Raw genomic sequence first — 19,620 nt, forward strand, 5'->3', positions numbered from 1 at the left:
TCATATACCAGAAAATACTTTCCTTAATCGGAATCTGAAGGAAGATATCTAAAAATACTCAGTATTAACTAATATGGTTACTCCACAGTGAAGTTAGAATTTTTAAAAAGTATTTGTCCCTAAAGTTTTGAGTTCTGAAATGTACAGTACAAACGAAGGGCTACTATATGTAAGAATGAAAAGAAGCCTTATACATTTTAACCTAGTCTCAATTTGACAATTTCATTCCCTATTAGCAGAAAGTATGGATGAATCAGAAAAAAATCATAGGCAAAAACTACTATACTAATGCTACTAGATTTCTTGTGTATTTATTTCAAAAATTAAAGAGAGTATACAAACGTGCACTTGAAATAATTGTAATTTACTGGCTAACATACAGCAAATGATCAGTCTTACTCTTAGTATGGATACATAAAGTTTCTTCAAATTTGGTTTATTTTTCCTTCAATTTATCATGATTCTAGCATTTAACTCTGTGCCTTTCTCTCGAGCACATACAATGAAAAATTTTTATTTCCCCTTCATCCACAAATATTTCCTCTTCCCAATAACTCGTAAATATTTCACTGTGAAAAGAAGTTGTTAAAAACATCAGATTATAAAAACTGTAAGCTAAATATGGAACTATAAAGCTCATCTCACAAATCTATAAAATATCAATTATAAATGAAGCAGATCTAAAGAGGTTAAGTGACTTGCTCAAGGCCACTTACTGCATAATACAAAGCTGGAATATAAAACTTTCTGACTAAAGTCCAATGCTTTATCCACTCTATTATTTTGTCTTCCAATGGGAACAGAGGTTTCAACTAATCCAAATCTATCTATTTCTTGATCTTTTAAACTATGGTATACTTTACTATCACTTTAATTAAGAGAATCGAATTAGGTTCAACAGCTGATTACTAAGATTGTATAGAGGGAAATGCTGGGATATGGAAAAAGGACTAGAGCAAACAAGTAATACAGAATAAACCTTTCTTTTTAAAATTGTCAAAACGTCATTTGGAAAATAGAAATGATTCAAAGTCAAAAGATACCAGACCAGGGTTTGAACTCAAAACCTCTTGAAATATCTTCAAGGATTAAATTATGTAGAAAAAACTAAGTCTTAAAATGTATTTTATGACTGAAAATCTGTATACCATACACACATTTGACATATCTCCACTAATCAATGCATCTTTCCCTTACACCCCAAGGTCCTTGAAGATGAGGGCCATGTCTCATTTTTCTTTCTACCACCTAGTTCAGCATAGTACCAGGCCCAGTTACTGATCAAACAAGTTTGCCAAACTAAAATGCTTTAGCATTCCTTTGATTTCCAGATTATGGAATAAGGTAAAAATGTGTAACAAAAACTCTATTGTGATGAAAATTTGTTTAACCTGATCAAAAACACAGTCAAAAGATAATTTGGGGGCTGAAAGAAGAATCATTGTCACCACTATCTTTTATGATATTGGATGGCCGGGGGTGGGAGGGTGGCGCTAAGAATTCAGACTTATTTCTTCCTCCCCACAAGGAACACTGTGCAGAAAAAAGGAAGTAATTTAATTAAGTCATCTTCATCCATATACAACAGTTACATTTATATGGAATTAAAGCACCACTAGTACTTTGTTGCCAAGAGTTAGGGCAAAAATAAATCATAACAGCAGGTAAAATTACTATTTTAGATAAAAATTATTTATTTTCCTTCAAAAATTAAACAGCAGGCCGGGCGCAGTGGCTCACGCCTATAATCCTAGCACTTTGGGAGGCTGAGGCGGGTGGATCACCTGAGGTCAAGAGTTGGAGACCAACCTGGCCAACATGGTGAAACCTTGTCTCTACTAAAATTACAAAAACTAGCCGGGATTGGTGGCAGGAGCCTATAATGCCAGCTACTTGGGATGCTGAGGCAGAAGAATCCCTTGAAGCCAGGAGGCGGAGGTTGCAGTGAGCAGAAATCATCGTGCCACCGCTCCACCCTGGACAACAGAGCAAAAACTCCGTCTCAAAAAAAAAAAAAAAAATCAAACAGCAGGTACCATTTTAGACATAGTTATCTTAAGAGATAGAGGTATATTTAACTTTAACTTTCAAGTGGTAGGTGAGAATAAAAGGAAATTTAAAAAATATTTTAAGTATTACCTTCCCTACGTATTAAAAAGTGAAAAAATCATATTTTGCATAATTTACATGAAAAACATCACTACAGACCACTCATGGCTCTACCATCCCACCATTACTGAAAATGGCAACTTGCACTTAGTATTTATTATATAACAGGCATTCTGTCTAGCGCTTCACATGCTGTATTTAATTCTCACAAACTCAGGTGGTAGAGATTACCGTCTACAGGTAAGGAAACGAACGCATGGGTAGGTTAAGGAATTTGCTCAAGGAATTCAGATCCAAATGAGGTCAATGATATACATGTATCTTTTCAAATGTATGAGATTAAACAATATAGAACTATAAAATTTTTATATGAAATGCATCTACAGCAATTAGAATTCTAATTTCAGCTGAATCTGTAAGTACAGATTTTTGCTGTCGACAGAACTGCAGTTCTTACAATAAATTCTCTAAATTATGTTAGCTTAGCTGACACTCAAAAATTTGAAAGCATATCTACTACCACAATATGATTATCTCTGAATTTTATACCTCTGAGAGGCTTCTAAGGCAAGCATGCCAAGACACAGGCTAAACTTATAAACTTAATTTTGGACAAAGTCTGTTTCAAGTTTTAAATCTATCAGGTCTGCTGTAAGTCAAACCTTGCCACTATCTCTACTGGAGGAAAGGGAACACTTAAAACTGACTCCCCCTCACTTCCATTTTATCTGTTTTTACTAATTTGTTTTCATTCAAAAGTCAAAGGTCACTAACGACGTTTTCAGTCATGAATTGACTAATGGGATTAATTTCTAGAATGTACAAACTTGTGTGCTTCAGTGTTCTTAACACATGAGTATTTTGACGAACAATTTAAAACAATGCTCCTGACCACCTGTTCATGTTTCCTCTACTACTTCTAGGTAATAAAGGAATTCCTCTCAGATGATTCTAATTTTAAGGATGAAGTTCCTACATTTAAAAATATAAAACACAAAGATAAAACATATGCTACTTGGTAAAAACAAACATTAAAGAATGCTCATATAATTTTATATGAAAGACTCCATATTAAAAATCGTAGCACTGGGTTTTTACCCTGACTACAGTAACTGGCAGATTTCTCAAAAGAATGAGAAGTGGTGTGAAAATTTAGAAAAGTGGAAGAAAAAAAAAGCTACATAAACATACTAGCACAGCTGGCTCTTGAGCTAACGCGAAGAGGGGGGCGAACACATTTTTGAAGGCTATAATCGGGCTGTGGATTCCCTAAAGGGCATGTGATGTAATACTGGAGAGTCGCCTAAAGGAAAGGGATAGGTTGACAAAGGGGGTGCGGATGCCAGAGAGAGGGATGAGCCTGCGGGTGGCAGGGAGGAGGTGGATCACTAGCTAGTGCAGGGGTGTGTCAAAAGATGATTTCGGGGAGTGGGAAAGCGGCCCGACAGGCGAGGGTACGAGACAGAAGGGAGGGTGGCGCAGAGACGAGGCATGGAGGCTCCCGGGGAAACGGTGTGACATCTAGCGTGCGGAGCCGGCAGGGGGCAGAGCAAGCAGGATGTCACGTGGAGCAGGCGCTACGGGAGCCGAGAGGGTTGCGTACGGACAGAGGGGGGTCTTTCCCACCGCCTGAAAGACTGTTACTCACAGGAGTCGCGGACTCTTCTTGCCCTGTACTGGAGACGGGGACTTCGCAGCCTGGGGCTGCTGCCCGGGGACGTCGGGAGGCCTGGCGCTGGGGCTGCTCCTCCGCCGGCGGGGATACTCGGCCTTCCTCCGGCGGGACACAGCTGCAGCGGCGGCGGCGGCCGCAGCGGCCCGGCCACGATCCCGACCTCCCCTCAGCACGCGGCTGCTAGTGGTCCCTGCAGGCGCCGCCGCGGCCGCCTCAGGGGGCCGTTGTTGGGGCTCCTCCGGAGCCGCCTTGGCCGCCTCTCCCCCTTCCTGGTCCTGCTGCTCCGGGGGTCTCGGCTCTTCCGTCTCCCCCGGCATCGGGGCTTGTCCGTCCCCCACCCCCTAGTCCCAGGCGGCGGAGGCGGAGGCGGCGGCCTCGGCGCTGCTCCCCCCGCCCCCTCGCCTCCCGAAGCCTCCGGCTCACTCTCACCCTGCGCTCCTCTTTCCCCCCTCCCCTCCGCCCGGCTCCGAGGGCGCCCCCCCCACCCCCTGCCACTCAAGGTTTGCTACCGCTGGCGGCGCGCGCGCGCGCCCGCCACAGACGCTCAGCGGGCCAATCGGAGAGGCGGACAGTCTTCCTCACCCCGCCCCTCGCGGTCTTACACGCAGCGACGTTCCAGGTTCCCTCCCCCACCCCTTCCTTCAGCCAATCAGGAAACGGCTAAAAGGGAGCGCGCGAGGTTTCCTTCCCCGCGCACCCGTTCTCACCGTTAAACGGCTGTCTCGCGACAATCCCAAAGTGACCTTTTCCCCCCCTCCAGAGTTCAATGCGCGCTAGGGGTAGTACGAAGGGGCAGGTCTCGCGAGGGAGGCGGGTGAGAAGAAATCGCACCTCTTTCCCCGCCTCACGCGCACCCTAGACTGGCTGCGCGCGCACCTGCCTCCCTAAGGAGCCACTGATGCCGCAAGGGCTCTTTCTATTCTTCTTTAGGCCGCAGTGGTAGCCTGGGCATTCTTCCGCCTCCACCCTACCCCACTTTCCTGTCTTTGGCCTTTCTGTCCCCAGCGCCGCCAGATCTTGCGCGGAGAAGGGGGTAGTATTTTGAGCTGTCGCTTCTCCTTTAAGAAAAAAAGCCCCGTCGGTTGCCGGATGAAAGTCTCTGAAAAAATGGCGGCGGCAAAACGGAGGCGGGGTTGTGGGGGCAACGAGGGCCCGCCTCCTGGCGCATGCGCACCGTTAACTTAACAAGGGCATTCTGGGAGATGAAGTCTTATTTCGCCTAGGCTTTAGGAAAAAAATAGATGGGAAACCAGAGACAGAGAGGATGCTGGGAGGTTCTGACTGATTCACGACGGGAAAGGTAGTTTACTTTCCGCAGCCTAGCGTTTAATGTTTTTTTCGGGAGGCAGTGTTTCCGGGTTAGGTCGGGAAACGCGTGTCGTACATCCGGGCTCAAACGTTTAGCCAATTGCTGGTCTGATGGGAGGGTTTTTCCTATTTTTTCTTACTTTTTATCTGGGCGTTGGCGTACCTTTCTCGGGGTGTCTGCGTAATTGCCCAGACTTACCTTGGTTTGGTCAGATGACACCTCCTCTGGAACTGGCTAGCCAGCGTTCATGTCTACATTATTGATCTCGTCGTCCCCTATGTAAGTCACTCACCTGTGAGCTCCTAGAGGTCAGGGAATGGATGTGGTTCCGTGGAGTCATCTGGCCCTCGGAGTCCTAGTACAAGGCCCACTACTCAGTTGGCTCTTAATAAAATCTGTGAAACGAATTATGAAACGAATTATAAAGTTGCTTTTCTACTAGACCTTGTTGGGACACCAAGAAGCCTTCGTCGGTTGCTTAACTTGGCTGCGGTGCCCGACCTGGAGGAAGGCGAAAGGGTTGTTAGCGTGACCTGCCTCTGGTGACCCACACTGAGAAGCTAAAGGGTCTCTTAAGCTCTGCGCCGGAAGCCATGTGCTTCTGCGGTTTATACAATAGCAACTTTATCAGAAGTTACTTTTCTGCACACTAGCGTGTGACGTTAATTTGTCTTCCTGATTCATCAAATGGAGTTTCCGTTGCAGTTGGTGATGCAGTGGGCCTCTCGCATTTCTTTTTTCCTTTCATCCATAACAATCAAGGAACGATTTGCAAGAACACCCTTTACCCCTGGAAAATAAAGCATCCAGGGCTAAAAGCCCCAGAAGAAAGAAGCTGGAAACAAGATCTGGGGATCCAATTTTAAATTTCACATTAGTCATTCAGTTAAACTGTAGACAAGTCCTAAAGTACATTTTTCCTTCCAGTACTTTGACTCAGATACCACTTCATATTAGACAAATGTTTGATGTTCTCTACTGAGTATTTTACATTTTCATAGGGCTAATGTCATTTTCAGTTGTAACAATCGATTGGCATAGTGTCAATGGAAACTTTTTCAGATTGAGTTTGCAGTGAGCAGACTTTTGGAAGGAACAGTGCTGACATCTAATGGATGCTCAAAGTAATACAGAGGAGAAATCTTTCAAAAAAAAATGTACAGACAGTAGAATGAAGAATGAATTGTTCCTTAAAAAAAAAAAAAGCCACTGTGGGCTGGATGTGGTAGTCCACCCCCGGAATCCCAGCGCTTTTGGATGCCAAAGTGGGAGGATCCCTTGAGCCCACAACTTCCAGACCAGCCTAGGCAACATAGGGAGACCACCCTCTACATAAAAAATAAAAAACAAAAATAAATAAAAATAAAGTTTTTTTTTTTTTTTTTTTTTTTTGAGACGGAATCTGGCTCTGTTACCCGGGCTGGAGTGCAGTGGCCGGATCTCAGCTCACTGTAAGCTCCGCCTCCTGGGTTCCCGCCATTCTCTTGCCTCAGCCTCCGGAGTAGCTGGGACTACAGGCGCCCGCCACCTCGCCCGGCTAGTTTTTTGTATTTTTTTAGTAGAGACGGGGTTTCACCGTGTTAGCCAGGATGGTTTCGATCTCCTGACCTCGTGATCCGCCCGTCTCGGCCTCCCAAAGTGCTGGGATTACAGGCTTGAGCCACCGCGCCCGGCCAAAAATAAAGTTTTTAAGCTAACTTAGTGGCGTGATGGCATGCACCTCTGGTCCTAGCTACTCCAGAAACTGAGAAGGGCAGATCGCCTGAGTCCAGGAGTTCCCGTTCGAGGTTACACTGAGCTATGCTGGTACCATTGCATGCCAGCCTGGGTGACAGACAGCTTGTCTCTTAAAAAATTAAAAAAACTACTGTGTTGTAGAGGAAAGATCGCAGACTTTGAAGTCTTATAGTAAGTAGCAAAGCTACCAATTAATTATAGCAAGTTGCTATTCCGTGAACCTATTTCACCATTGGTAAAAAGTGGGGGGGGATCTACTTCACAGGGCCATAATTATAGTTCCTTACATATTGCCTTTTCATAGTAGGCCTTTTGTAAATGTTTCATTCAAGGTGAATAAATCGCAGGGGTAAAAAAAGTGAAGAGTTAACCTCAGTGTCACTTTCCAGAGAAATTGCTGTAAGGCAGCATATCTAGACAGGGATTATGCTTAACTGAGATGCACACAGTTTAACATCTGGTGTCAAACCTCGCTTCCTTCTTTGTGACCCCCCCATAGATGTTTGCTTTTTGGACCACTGAGTAAGCCAGGCCCTGAGAATCCAAGCATGAATCCACTTCTGCCCTACTTTTAAGGATTTATAATCCATGCAGGAAAGCAGATAAGCATAATTTCTGAATAAATAAAGACAACAAAATGAAATGGATGCTGGTCAACTCTGATGGAAATTTTAAGACGGAAACTATGCCTCTGTGGTTCCCCAGCTTCACAGAAAGGAAAAAACAAAAGAAAGGTAGATGCTCAGTTAGAGTGGGGTACCTACACTTGGAAAAAACGCAAGTGTAAGTCTGCCATTCCCATGAATCCAAGATGAATCCTGGCACAGAGTAGGTCGTCAATTTTTGCAAAATTAATTTTGAATCTTTATCACCCTGGCCAGTGCACTACCATAACTCAAATCTCACTATCTACCTTTCTATGTCAATGCCATTTTTAAAACTGTATAACCTATGAAAAAAAAAAAAAAAAGCTCACCAAATCAAAAGAGAGGAAGTGCTAAGCAAATACAGGAACCAAAAGGGTTATAGAGGCTGCCTTATGCTGTCTCATCCAGTTCTTTTGCGGTCCTCTTCTTCAGCACATGCCAAAGCTGTTCCTCAGGGCCTGTGAGACAAGAGCATCTTGGATGTAGGACAATGGAAGAATTAGGTGAGTGAGGAGCTTCTTGGAGGAGAAACTCTGAGGGAGTGAAGACTTGGCTGCCATCTTCGTGTATGGTGGGGTATACTTCTGTTTAGACTGAGGGTAGTAACGGAAGATTTTATTTTCACTTCTCTCCTGTCCTCAGCCCTGCCAAGAGTGAAGCATGAGGAACTATGATTGTTTTGGGGAACCATGGGCTCACTGTTTGCAGTGGCAAAATAGATGGAGAGTTTGGTGCTAACCGCAGAGTAAACTCTTGGCAAATACTTTTGGACTGGATTGTGATTGAAATTGCTGTTTTATTATGGGCATTTTGCCCTTTGGAGTTCACTGGAGATCATAGGATGGCCACATAGCAAGACAATGCAGAGATATGATTTGAGGAAGAAAAGAAAGAGCAAAAAAGGAGTTGGGGTGTTATGAGGAAGACAAAAGACTAGAAGTATAGGAATGAGGGATCTGTAGAGGTTGGAAAAAGGACAGAGTGGTTTCATTTGTTCCATGTTTTAGTCTTAAATCAAGAAGGCATAGCACTCTAACTCTAGTGATGTTGTTGTTAAGCTTTTTATTCAGAAGAATTCTGGAGGAAGAGATTACTATGGCCTGAAAATATGACACCTCCTTCCACTCCAAGGCAATTAAAACCAGCAGTAGAACTATTATTCACATTATCCAGAGAGATCCTGGATTTCAAACCTTTGGAGTAATGTAAGATTTGTCATTCTTGGGACTCATTCCATAGCCTTTGCCAACATCTGTTGCCAGCATCTAACTAACATTGAGTCACTCAACTTTACCCAATTTCCAAGCTGTATTAATTCCACAGTGTCCTGGTTTGGGGTGTGATTGGGGATGGGATATGTCAAAAGTGCAAAAAACAACAACAAAAAATATCTTGCACATTGTTACATTGTCTTAAAAAAAATGGCATGTGATTTCAAAGCTGGAGAAACAGGAAAAGTAAAGGGCAGATTACCAGGAGGCAAGAGATGTCAATGAAGAGAAAAAGGTAGTGTTTAATAAATATCAAACTGCTTTGGCGGTAAAGTCTATTTTGATACTGAGCCAGACTCTTTTTTGGACTTGGGGTAGAATCCAAATTCTTATCCTACGTGAGTGCTGGAAGAACGTGAATTTCTGCTTGAGTTCCACTAGGGCTAGGGCCTTTTTTCTTTTTCCTTTTTTTCTTTTCTTTCTTTTTTTTTTGGCGGGGAGGACACCGAATGGCTTTCATGGCAAATAATTCAAAAGGAAACTAATTTAGTGAGTCAAGCAAAAACTGACATTTTTACATATGTTAATGATTTTAGTGTCTGCAGCAACCCTCTGAAATAGGTATTATCCACTTCTTTTTCAGATGAGAAAACTAAGAAAAAGAAAATAACTTTTTCAGTGTCATTGTCGGGAACACCTGACACCAAAACTAAGCAACAAGGTGCTCTCCTATTTTAGAAGTTTGTTGGTTCTGGTGTTCTGGCCAATGAAGTAACCCAGATTTAACAGAAATTTATGTTGTTTTGCATGTCCTGAGCAGGCTAGATGTTAGATAAATCTTGTCCTGAAATACAGAAAGTACGAACTAGCCTGGAAGCTAGCATTTGTGCAGATTATCCAGTTGGCTACATCTCCGCAGGCTGTTGATGGCTACACTTCAACAGTTTCTTCAAATTGTCATCAGCCCAGTAACTACCCTTGAGACTTGGTGTGGATCTTTCTTCCTGCTGGCAGAGAAATTGCATCGAGGACAGGTTGGCTCAAGTGTGCAAATATTTCCTGTCTGCAGTAGTGCCTCGGAGGCTAGCAGCTTGTATCCACCCAAAAGGTTTTACCTAAACCCTCATTACATAGGCATTAGGCATGATAGATAAAGAGGAACCAGGAGCAGATTCTGCCTCCGAATGAAATCCATGCAACCCATAGGGACTCCCAAGAGACCTCACTTTATTCCTTTCATGTTAATATTGATATTATTTCATCTCCACAGTAAAAGACTACAGAGAAGAATTATAGAGTCTTCAGTCTAGTACCCGCTTCCCCCGCCCCCACCCTCCAGGAATCCCGTATTTGTCATACTGAAATGAGTCATCTTCCAATTACAAAATCTGGCAAAAGGCATAATAACCTCAGAGTGTTGGTGATATGCAGACTCATGAAACAGGAAGAGAAAAGCCTATAACTCATGACCCAGAAAGAAGAGTTTTGATAACTTTGGTTAGCTGGTGCTTCTGAGGGCAACTTCCTGCTCTTAGTGGTATGTTTTCCTCTTTCTTATACTCTTTATTGTAAATGGCTTTTAATTTTGAGCTCAGGAGGATCTTTAGCTTCTAGTTAGAGCAAAGCTTAGAAAATTGAAAAGAAAGTGGGTCTAGCTTAATTGAAAGATGCAGAATAAAAATTCAAAATTCTCAAATTTGGTGTGGGGTCTGGCTAATAAAAATCTGAGGCAAAAAGTTTTCTTTCTCTTTCTACCTTAGTTATCCTTTCTTCTGTCTCCCCCCCTTTTTTTTTTGAGACGGAGTTTTGCTCTTGTTGCCCAGGCTGGAGTACAATGGCGCGGTCTCGGCTCACCGCAACCTCCGCTTCCCAGGTTCAAAATATTCGCCTGCCTCAGCCTTACCGAGTAGCTGGGATTACAGGCATGTGCCACCTTGCCTGGCTAATTTTGTGTTTTTAGTAGAGACCAGGTTTCTCCATGTTGGTCAGGCTGGTCTCGAACTCCTGACCTCAGGCGATCCGCCTGCCTTGGCCTCTCAAAGTGCTGGAATTGCAGGCATGAGCCACTGCTCCCGGCCTATTTGTACTTCTTTTTAAAAACCTTCTATTATAAAGAAATTTAAATATGCAAAGGTAGAGAAAATAGTTTAATGAATTCTGATATACCCATCAACCAGTTTAAACAATTTTTCATCAATCTTATTTCATATATATGCCCACCCATTCCTTTCACCGCTGTAATTATGTTAAAACAATTTCAGATGTCATTTTATCTGTAAATATTTTAGCACTAACCTCTAAAATAAATAAATATGTTTATACATATAACTGTAATGCCATTGCCATAACCATAACAGCTTTAATAGTAATTCCTTAATATTGTGAAACAGGCCGGGCGCGGTGGCTCAAGCCTGTAATCCCAGCACTTTGGGAGGCCGAGACAGGCGGATCACGAGGTCAGGAGATCGAGACCATCCTGGCTAACACTGTGAAACCCCGTCTCTACTAAAAAATTCAAAAAACTAGCCGGGCGAGGTGGCGGGCGCCTGTAGTCCCAGCTACTCCGGAGGCTGAGGCAGGAGAATGGCGTGAACCCGGGAGGCGGAGCTTGCTGTGAGCTGAGATCCAGCCACTGCACTCCAGCCTGGGCGGCAGAGCGAGACTCCGTCTCAAAAAAAAAAAAAAAAAAAAAATTGTGAAATACCATTATCACACCTAAAAACTTAACAGAATTACTTAATATTATCACATATAATTATTTCACTTAAAATAAACAGTACTTACTTGATATTGTTTAATATCCAGTCAGTGTGCAATAGTCTTGATTGTTTCATTTTTAAGCAGATTTAACTATCCAAATAAAGTTCATACACTGAAATTAATTGTAAGTCTCTCGACTTTTTAATGCTATAGGTTCCCCCTCATCTCTTTTTTCCCATTACAGTTATTAATTTGCCCTAAAGTTTAGTTCAGTTTGCTTATCTCTAAAATGGTACATAAAAGTCAACATTTTTGAGAAATGAATGATTATGAAAGCTCTGTAGATTTCATGTGTTAAAAAAAAAAAAGGATTAGATCTCTTCTAATGCCATTAAGAAATATTCATTCCTCCAAAATCTAAAATAAATGAAAAATCTGGGTTTTTTTTTTACATGACCTGTGAAGTTTATTTTCCTTATGTGAGAACTTCAGATGTAGACAGGTCCTTAGATATAATATAATTCTGTGTTTAAAGTTCGAAAACTATAACCTGTGGTAAGAAATCCGCTAGAGATCCACTAATGGGTATTGAGCCATAATTTGAAAAATACTGTTCTAATCCAATTGCCTTGTTATGTAGATGAGGAAACTGCATCAGAGAAGGACATGACATGCTCAAGATAACCCAGAGAATATGTCTAAGACAGGAGACTGGAACTCCTAACTTTCAGGTAGTGCAGGGGCTAGGGATCAGATAGCCCAGATTCAAGTCCTGGTTCTGCACTCATGAGCTTAAGCAAATTATTTTTGTCTCTTTCTTGTGATCTACCAAATAAGGACAATAATATCATCTGCCTCAAAGTGTTAGGATGATTAAATGAAATGTGTACACTCCTGAGCACAGTGCCTGGCATGTGTTACTTTTTATTATTATTTATTTCATTATAACAGATACGTACTAGTAAAATACTTTTCCAAAAAAAAAAAAAAAACTACGAGAGTAACAAATCCCAACTATTTAAATTGCAACATCTTACTTGATTTTGTAATATCTCAGTTTTCTCCCCATTTTTTCTCTCCACACCCTAAAGGACAGAATACTTATACCTTGCTTTGAGAATTTTATTATGTGCTCAGGATAATTGTTAAGATTTAAGAAAAAATATGCCGGGGGCGGTGGCTCAAGCCTGTAATCCCAGCACTTTGGGAGGCCGAGACGGGCGGATCACGAGGTCAGGAGATCGAGACCATCCTGGTTAACACGGTGAAACCCCGTCTCTACTAAAAAAATACAAAAAACTAGCCGGGCAAGGTGGCGGGCGCCTGTAGTCCCAGCTACTTGGGAGGCTGAGGCAGGAGAATGGCGTGAACCCGGGAGGCGGAGCTTGCAGTGAGCTGAGATCCGGCCACTGCACTCCAGCCTGGGCGACAGAGCGAAACTCCGTCTCAAAAAAAAAAAAAAAAAAAATTAGGATTAAGAATAAGTGTTGGCCGGGCGCGGTGGCTCAAGCCTGTAATCCCAGCTCTTTGGGAGGCCGAGACGGGCGGATCACGAGGTCAGGAGTTTGAGACCATCCTGGCTAACACGGTGAAACCCCGTCTCTACTGAAAAATACAAAAAGCTAGCTGGGCGAGGTGGCTGGCGCCTGTAGTCCCAGCTACTCGGGAGGCTGAGGCAGAAGAATGGCGTAAACCCGGAGGCGGAGCTTGCAGTGAGCTGAGATCCGGCCACTGCACTCCAGCCCGGGCGACAGAGCAAGACTCTGTCTCAAAAAAAAAAAAAAAAAAGTGTTATTTCCCTCGTATGTTTTGAAAAATGGTGATATAATTGCTTATATTTTTCTGATAGAAAAAAGCATTTAGGATTTTTTTTTCTTTCTTTCTTTTTTCTTTTTTTGTCTGTGTGTTTTTTTCTTCTTCCTCTTCTTTTTTGGAGACACAGTGTATCACTCCTTTGGCCCAGGCTGCTGAAGTGTGGTGGCGTGATCTCGACTCACCGCAGGCTCACCTAGGCTCAGGTGATCCTCCCACCTCAGCCTCCCGAGTAACTGGGACCACAGGTGCACGCCACCATGCTGGGCTGACTTTTTCGTATTTTAATACAGACTGGATTTTGCTATGTTTTGGAACTCCTGGGCTCAAGGGATTCTCCACCTCAGCCTTCCAAAGTGCTGAGATTACGGGCATGAGCCACTATACCCAGCCCAGTTTTATTTTTTCTAAATAATTAGGGATATTTGTGGGCAGTCTACCCTAAATGAATGATGAAAATTAATACGTGTAGTATAAAAAATCAAATTATAGCATGAGACTATGAAATTGAATGCAACCATAGAAAATAAGAAACAAACCACAATTTATGGAGGCATTAAACATTTCTTGATAGAATTCACCACATTCTTGAAGTGAAATAAGGAATAAGGGAAAGTATTTGAAAATAGCCATAACTGAAGAAAAGAAGGAGATGAATGTGGGCACAGTGAAGATACTTAAGGAGAAAATGACTTTAGAGACTTAAATATTCTCTGTCATGACTCTCTTACTTCTTATGGTGTAGATGCCTTATTGGAGGAACTGGAACGCTCCACCCTTCAGGACAGTGATGAATATTCCAACCCAGCTCCTCTTGCCCTGGATCAACATTCCAGAAAGGAGAGTAACCTTGACGAGACTTCAGAGATCCTTTCTGTTCAGGATAACACAAGTCCCTTGCCGGTAACTTTTCATTTATTATAGTCCTTAAACATGGATGTTTGAGTGCATTTCTGAAAACTAATTGTATCCCACATAAAATGATATGAAAGAAGAATAATATATCCAAGAAAGAGAAAAAATAATGCCTCAGTGTTAATCTAAAGATGTTTTTGGAAAGAGGAGGAGAATTGAGAAAATTGTCACAGAGGAATGAGTTTGAGTTTTTGAGAACTAATGTTTTTTTTTTTGAGACAGTCACACTCCATCTCGAAGGCTGGAGTGCAGTGGCATGATCTTGGCTCACTGCAACCTTCACCTCCCAGGTTCAAGTGATTCTCCTGCCTCAGCCTCCCAAGTAGCTAGGATTACAGGCACGCACCACCACGCCTGGCTAATTTTTGTATTTTTAGTAGAGATGGGTTTCGTTGTGTTGGCCAGGCTGGTCTCGAACTCCTGACCTGAGGTGATCTGCCTGCCTCGGCCTCCCAAAGTGCTGGGATTACAGGCATGAGCCATCGTGCCCGGCCAAGAACTAAATTTTTTCTAATAAGCGCATGGTCACAGGCAGAGTATTGTCTGATTCACTGGGAATATTCTGTTACTGTGGGGGCATCAGAGATGCCTATTGCTGTTTGACTGGAATGTTTGAAGTCTTCTCAGAGTGACTTTTTAGGGTCACCACTTCCCAGGTCTTATTTTCTGCTGAATAGATTAGGAAATTCAATTATTAGTTTACACAGAGATGATGAAGCTCTAGGGAACCAACTGAAGCTAACCAAACTGACAAGTGATTATATATATATTTTAAAAACCTAGGGCAGGTGCAGTGGCTCAGGCCTCTAATTTCAGCACCTTGGAAGGCTGAGGTGGGAGGATCACTTGAGGCCAGGAATTTGAGACCAGCCTGGGCCACATGGTGAGACTCCTGTCTCTACGAAAAATTAAAAATGAGCAGGGTGTGGTGACATGTGCCTGTGGTCCCCGCCACTCAGGTGGCTGAAACAGGAGAATCACTTAAGCCCAGGTGGTCGAGGCTGCAGTGAGCTATGATTGCACCACTCCGTCCCAGCCTGGGCGACAGAATGAGAGCTTGTCTCAAAAAACAAACAAAAAACAAAAACACAGAACTTAGAAATCAAATTTATTAATTTATGGTTACAGTTAAAGCAATCAAGCAAAGCAGCTGTATTTACTCATATATGCATTCTCTTCCTATGGATAAGTCTATATGGACATACGTTATAATTAAAAGGTTGCTTGATGAGAATGGAATTAGTGTAAGATGAATTAAGTAGATGCTCTTCATAGCTGGTAATTTTGTACTACGATGTTTTGATTCGTCATTGTTCCCTATATGAAATAACCAGAAGCACAGACCTGAAATTTGAGCTCAGGGGTGGTTTACCCCCTAACTGTTCTTTTCTCCAAACACATACACAGTTTTAAGGATATGAATTTGTCTCTCTACTAGGGAACCATTGTCTTTGTTCTCAATGTTAGATTATAGCTGTAGGCTCCTAAGTGGTCTCCTGCCCTTTCCCCCGCTACAGTCTGTTCTCAAGCAGCCAGGGCCACCTTTAAAAACTAAAGTCAGACCCTGTCATTCTTCTACTCAAAACCCCACAATGACTCCCTATCTCATTTGGAGTAAAAGCCATAGTCTTACATTGGTCTTTCTGGGGTGACCATATATCCTGGTTTACCTGAGACAGTCCTGGGTTTATGCTTGTTTTTGTCACATCCTATTAACTTTACTTTTTACCCCAGATTTTCAATTTTGTTTAAAGTTTTCTTACCAGTATTTGCATTAAGTAAGCCAGTATGGCTTAACAGACCTACTTCAGCTTCTTCCATGGTCTCATCTAGCAGTGTATAGAACACATATTCAGTGAACAGTGTTCTTTTTTTTTTCCCCCCGAGATGGAGTCTCTTTCTGTCACCCAGGCTGGAGTGCAGTGGTGCAATCTTGGCTCACTGCCATCGCTGCCTCCCAGGTTCAAGTGATTCTCCTGCCTCAGCCTCCTGAGTATCTGGGACTACAGGCGTGCACCACCATGCCTAGCTAATTTTTGTATTTTTATTAGAGACAGTGTTTCACCATGTTGACTAGGCTGGTCTTAAACTCCTGACCCCAGGTGATTTGCCTGTCTCAGGTTCCCAAAGTGCTGGGATTATAAGCATGAACCATTGTGCCCAGCCAAATTCTGACTTAATTATGGTTGAATGCAAAAGATGGCTAGTGATAACTTGTCATTTTTCTTGATTCCTTTCAGATGAAACCTAGCTAGCAGCAACCTTTCAAGAATTATATCCAGGGTGCTGGCTGTTAAAGCTAAGAGCTCAAGCACAAGTAGTCAGAGATAGCTAACTCTTCTGATCTTCAGTGGTAGCAGAAACATTTCTGAGGCTTTTCCCCCTGCTGGCCACTTGGCAAACCACCACTCATGCCCTCCCATGGTCGTGTGGTGGGTGGCCTGTGAGATGCATGGAACCTCCTCAGAGTCAGTAGAAAATGGGAGAAATTGTGGCTTAATGTCATACAAATTTTAGGAAATAGAGGCTAAGTAATTTTGCCATAGAGTATAGTGTAACCTAATTGTTTTATTAAAGCAGTTTTGTTATTATTTGTATATGTGAAGCTCTACTTCTTTTATTATATGGTAATACCTTTTTAATTTTACAATTTTACAATAAACCCTTTCAGCAGTTAGCTCAAAACAAAACCAAAACAAAACACACATGTTTAATTGTCTCAATAAAGCTGATAACGAATATGCAACATTTGGAAAATATTTGTCAATATTTACCATGCACCATACAGGCTCACTATCCCTTTGAAAACCAGAAGGTACAAATATGGTGAAGAAGCTTTGGCATCTATTTCCAAAGTTAATAATTTAAGAAGAACATGCCTTAAAATGACTTCAACATGGCAGCTGCTGGAGGCCTGTGTATATATCATTGTGAAGCACACCTTCGCATTAGTGTCAAATAACTCACAAATTAATTTTGCTCATTTTCAATTCCACATTTTCTTGTCCTTGTAAGTAAGCTGGTAATAATTAATGAATGATTTTCCTTTGCAAACCTTCAAATAATGTTTTTTATAATAGTGTCGTTAAAGGTGTCAGTTCAAAAATGTATTAATTCCGAAATGTTTCAATTTTGTTTTTTATCTAATTCAAATAATCAAAATAAAATATGTGAGAATTTATTTCCTAGTCAAAAAGTGAAACATCTGACGTTGTTAATGCCACTGTAAATTTAGTTGAAAAGCTCAACATTGAAGATAAACTGTTGTTTTGTTTTAAGAATAGGAATACAAATGTTAATAGAGCACACATTGCGATAAAATAGTCTTACCAAGTTAACAAGCTATGGAGCAGAAATGTACTTGGAATTGGTTGTAATGTGCACAAAATTTGTGACTGCATTCAAACAAGCTGCAGTATTCTGTAGGTCAAAATAGAAACAAATTGTCAAAATGTATAAATATAAATAAATACACACACACACACACACACACACACACAGATTATATAACTGATCTACAAAACTTTTCTGACAGAAGCTGATATCAAATACTACCATGCAAGGAAACATTTCAGAATTACTATATGTATATTCCTGTCTGTGTTGCGTGTCATCAATTGGATTTTGGGAATGCCTGAGCCTTTGAAAAACCACTTTGTAAAGCAACCCCAAATTTAGATTGCATTATGTTCAAGACCAATTGAAAATTTTTGATCGATTACTCAATGAATGTAGCATGAAAATTCAGCCTTTGAAGCTTTTAGCAAGTTACAATTATGTAAAATAAGGCTTGCAAAGGAAGAAGCTCCAATTTCTCCCTACAAAAGCCAAGAAGGAATTGAACAAATCAAAAGATGAAAGCAGATATGGTTTAATTATCTAATTTGACAATTGTGCTTCAGAAAAATATTTGATGTATTTTGAGTTCTAATTTTATTTGCATAAATTTGTATTCTCCACCAAAATGGAGAAAAATTGTGAAAGTCTATGATTTTGCAATATCTAGATTTGGCAAAATGTTAAAACAATCACAGATATAGACAACTTGAAAGTTTTATCTTGTAAGAAAATTATTGAACAAAAGTGCTTTGAATGAAGGTAGAAAGACAGCACCTATGACGATATTGGCCTGAAATATTTACATATTTTAATATAAAAAATGAAAATATTCTTCATTTAGCAGAACTTACAGATTCATCAGTATCTAGAGAAGAAATGTGTTCTCTGTTAAAAACATTACAGTCTACAGTGAAGCATCAATTAAAGTTGTCCACAATTTCAAATATATTAACCATAAAATGAAATTTTGAAAAAAAATTGCAGTTTTGTAAAAATAATAACTGTTTTTTTAAAAAAATGGAAAAAAACACATGTTCCTGAAAAATGTCCACATCACAATGCTAGGGACAATAATATCTAAATAACCAATTAAGGTATGTGAATACATATCAAGAATAATTATCTGTACCATTTAAAAATGTTCAGATAATCAATTTTTTTTTTTTTGAGACAGAGTGTCACTCTGTTGCCCAGGTTGGGGTGCTGTGGCGTGATCTCAGCTCACTGCAACCTCCGCCTCCTGGGTTCAAGCAATTCTCCTGTCTCAGCCTCCCGAGTAGCTGGGACTACAGGCACCCATCACCATACCTGGTAAATTTTTTGTATTTTTAGTAGACACGGGGTTTCACTGTGTCTGATCACTTAAGACCAGGCTGGTCTCAAACTCTCCTGACCTCTAATGATGTGCCTGCCTTGGCCTCCCAAAGTACTGGGATGATAGGTGTTAGCCACCATGCCTGGCCAATATTTTTTTAAAGTTGCTTGAGTGTTCACATGTTTGTATCACTTTAAGATATTTCAGGAAATTTTTATTTTGAAAATAAATTTTGGATAGAATTATCTTATAGCTCCACTAATATAATAAGACCAAATTCGGGTCAATAAACTTTTTTTTTCTTTTTTTTTTTTTTTTTTTTTTTGAGATGGAGTCTCACCCTGTCACCCAGGCTGGAGTGCAGTGGTGCGATCTCGGCTCACTACAAGCTCCGCCTCCCGGGTTCAAGTGATTCTCCAAGCCTCAGCCTTCTGAGTAGCTGAGATAATAGGTGCGCACCACCACTCCCAGCTAAATTTTTGTATTTTTAGTAGAGACAGGGTTTCGCCGTGTTAGCCGGGATGGTCTTGATCTCCCGATCTCGTGATCCGCCTGCCTTGGGTGCCCAAAGTACTGGGATGACAGGCATGAGTCACCGTGCCCAGCCAATAAACACATATTTTAAAAGTGATATAATATGGCGACTTTTGGAACCCCTTTTCTTTCTAAAAAATATCCCAGTCTGAGCATTTGGTGACGTGGCCACCCCATCTGCATGATTTGGCCTCTTTACTTGCTGCCCCTGTGTCCCTGGTTCACTCTGCTCAGGCCACACTGTCCTTCTCATGGTTCCACAGAAGCTCCAGGTGCTTTTCCTGATGGCCTTTCCACCTGGATCATGTGACCCCAGA

At 41.5% G+C, this 19,620-nt stretch overlaps 2 protein-coding genes across 3 annotated transcripts in view; one reads left to right on the forward strand and one right to left on the reverse strand.

The window, feature by feature from the left end:
• Window positions 1-6,454, reverse strand: part of ZFP91 (ZFP91 zinc finger protein, atypical E3 ubiquitin ligase) — a 51,086-nt gene extending 44,632 nt beyond the window's left edge. For both annotated transcript variants that reach the window (XM_033206884.1, XM_033206883.1), the window contains exon 1: window positions 3,758-6,454. In XM_033206884.1, the coding sequence (XP_033062775.1) occupies window positions 3,758-4,101 (344 nt within the window). In that variant the 5' untranslated portion in view covers window positions 4,102-6,454. The remainder of the gene's footprint in view (window positions 1-3,757) is intronic.
• A 1,344-nt stretch (window positions 6,455-7,798) lies between these two features.
• Window positions 7,799-19,620, forward strand: part of LPXN (leupaxin) — a 47,197-nt gene continuing 35,375 nt past the window's right edge. Inside the window, exons 1-2 of the mRNA XM_033206885.1 lie at window positions 7,799-7,980; window positions 13,946-14,103. Of these exons, the coding sequence (XP_033062776.1) occupies window positions 7,968-7,980; window positions 13,946-14,103 (171 nt within the window). The 5' untranslated portion in view covers window positions 7,799-7,967. The remainder of the gene's footprint in view (window positions 7,981-13,945; window positions 14,104-19,620) is intronic.

The sequence above is a fragment of the Trachypithecus francoisi genome, unplaced genomic scaffold, assembly GCF_009764315.1.
Source record: "Trachypithecus francoisi isolate TF-2019V2 unplaced genomic scaffold, Tfra_2.0 Lachesis_group8, whole genome shotgun sequence".
Taxonomy (NCBI): Eukaryota; Metazoa; Chordata; class Mammalia; order Primates; family Cercopithecidae; genus Trachypithecus; species Trachypithecus francoisi.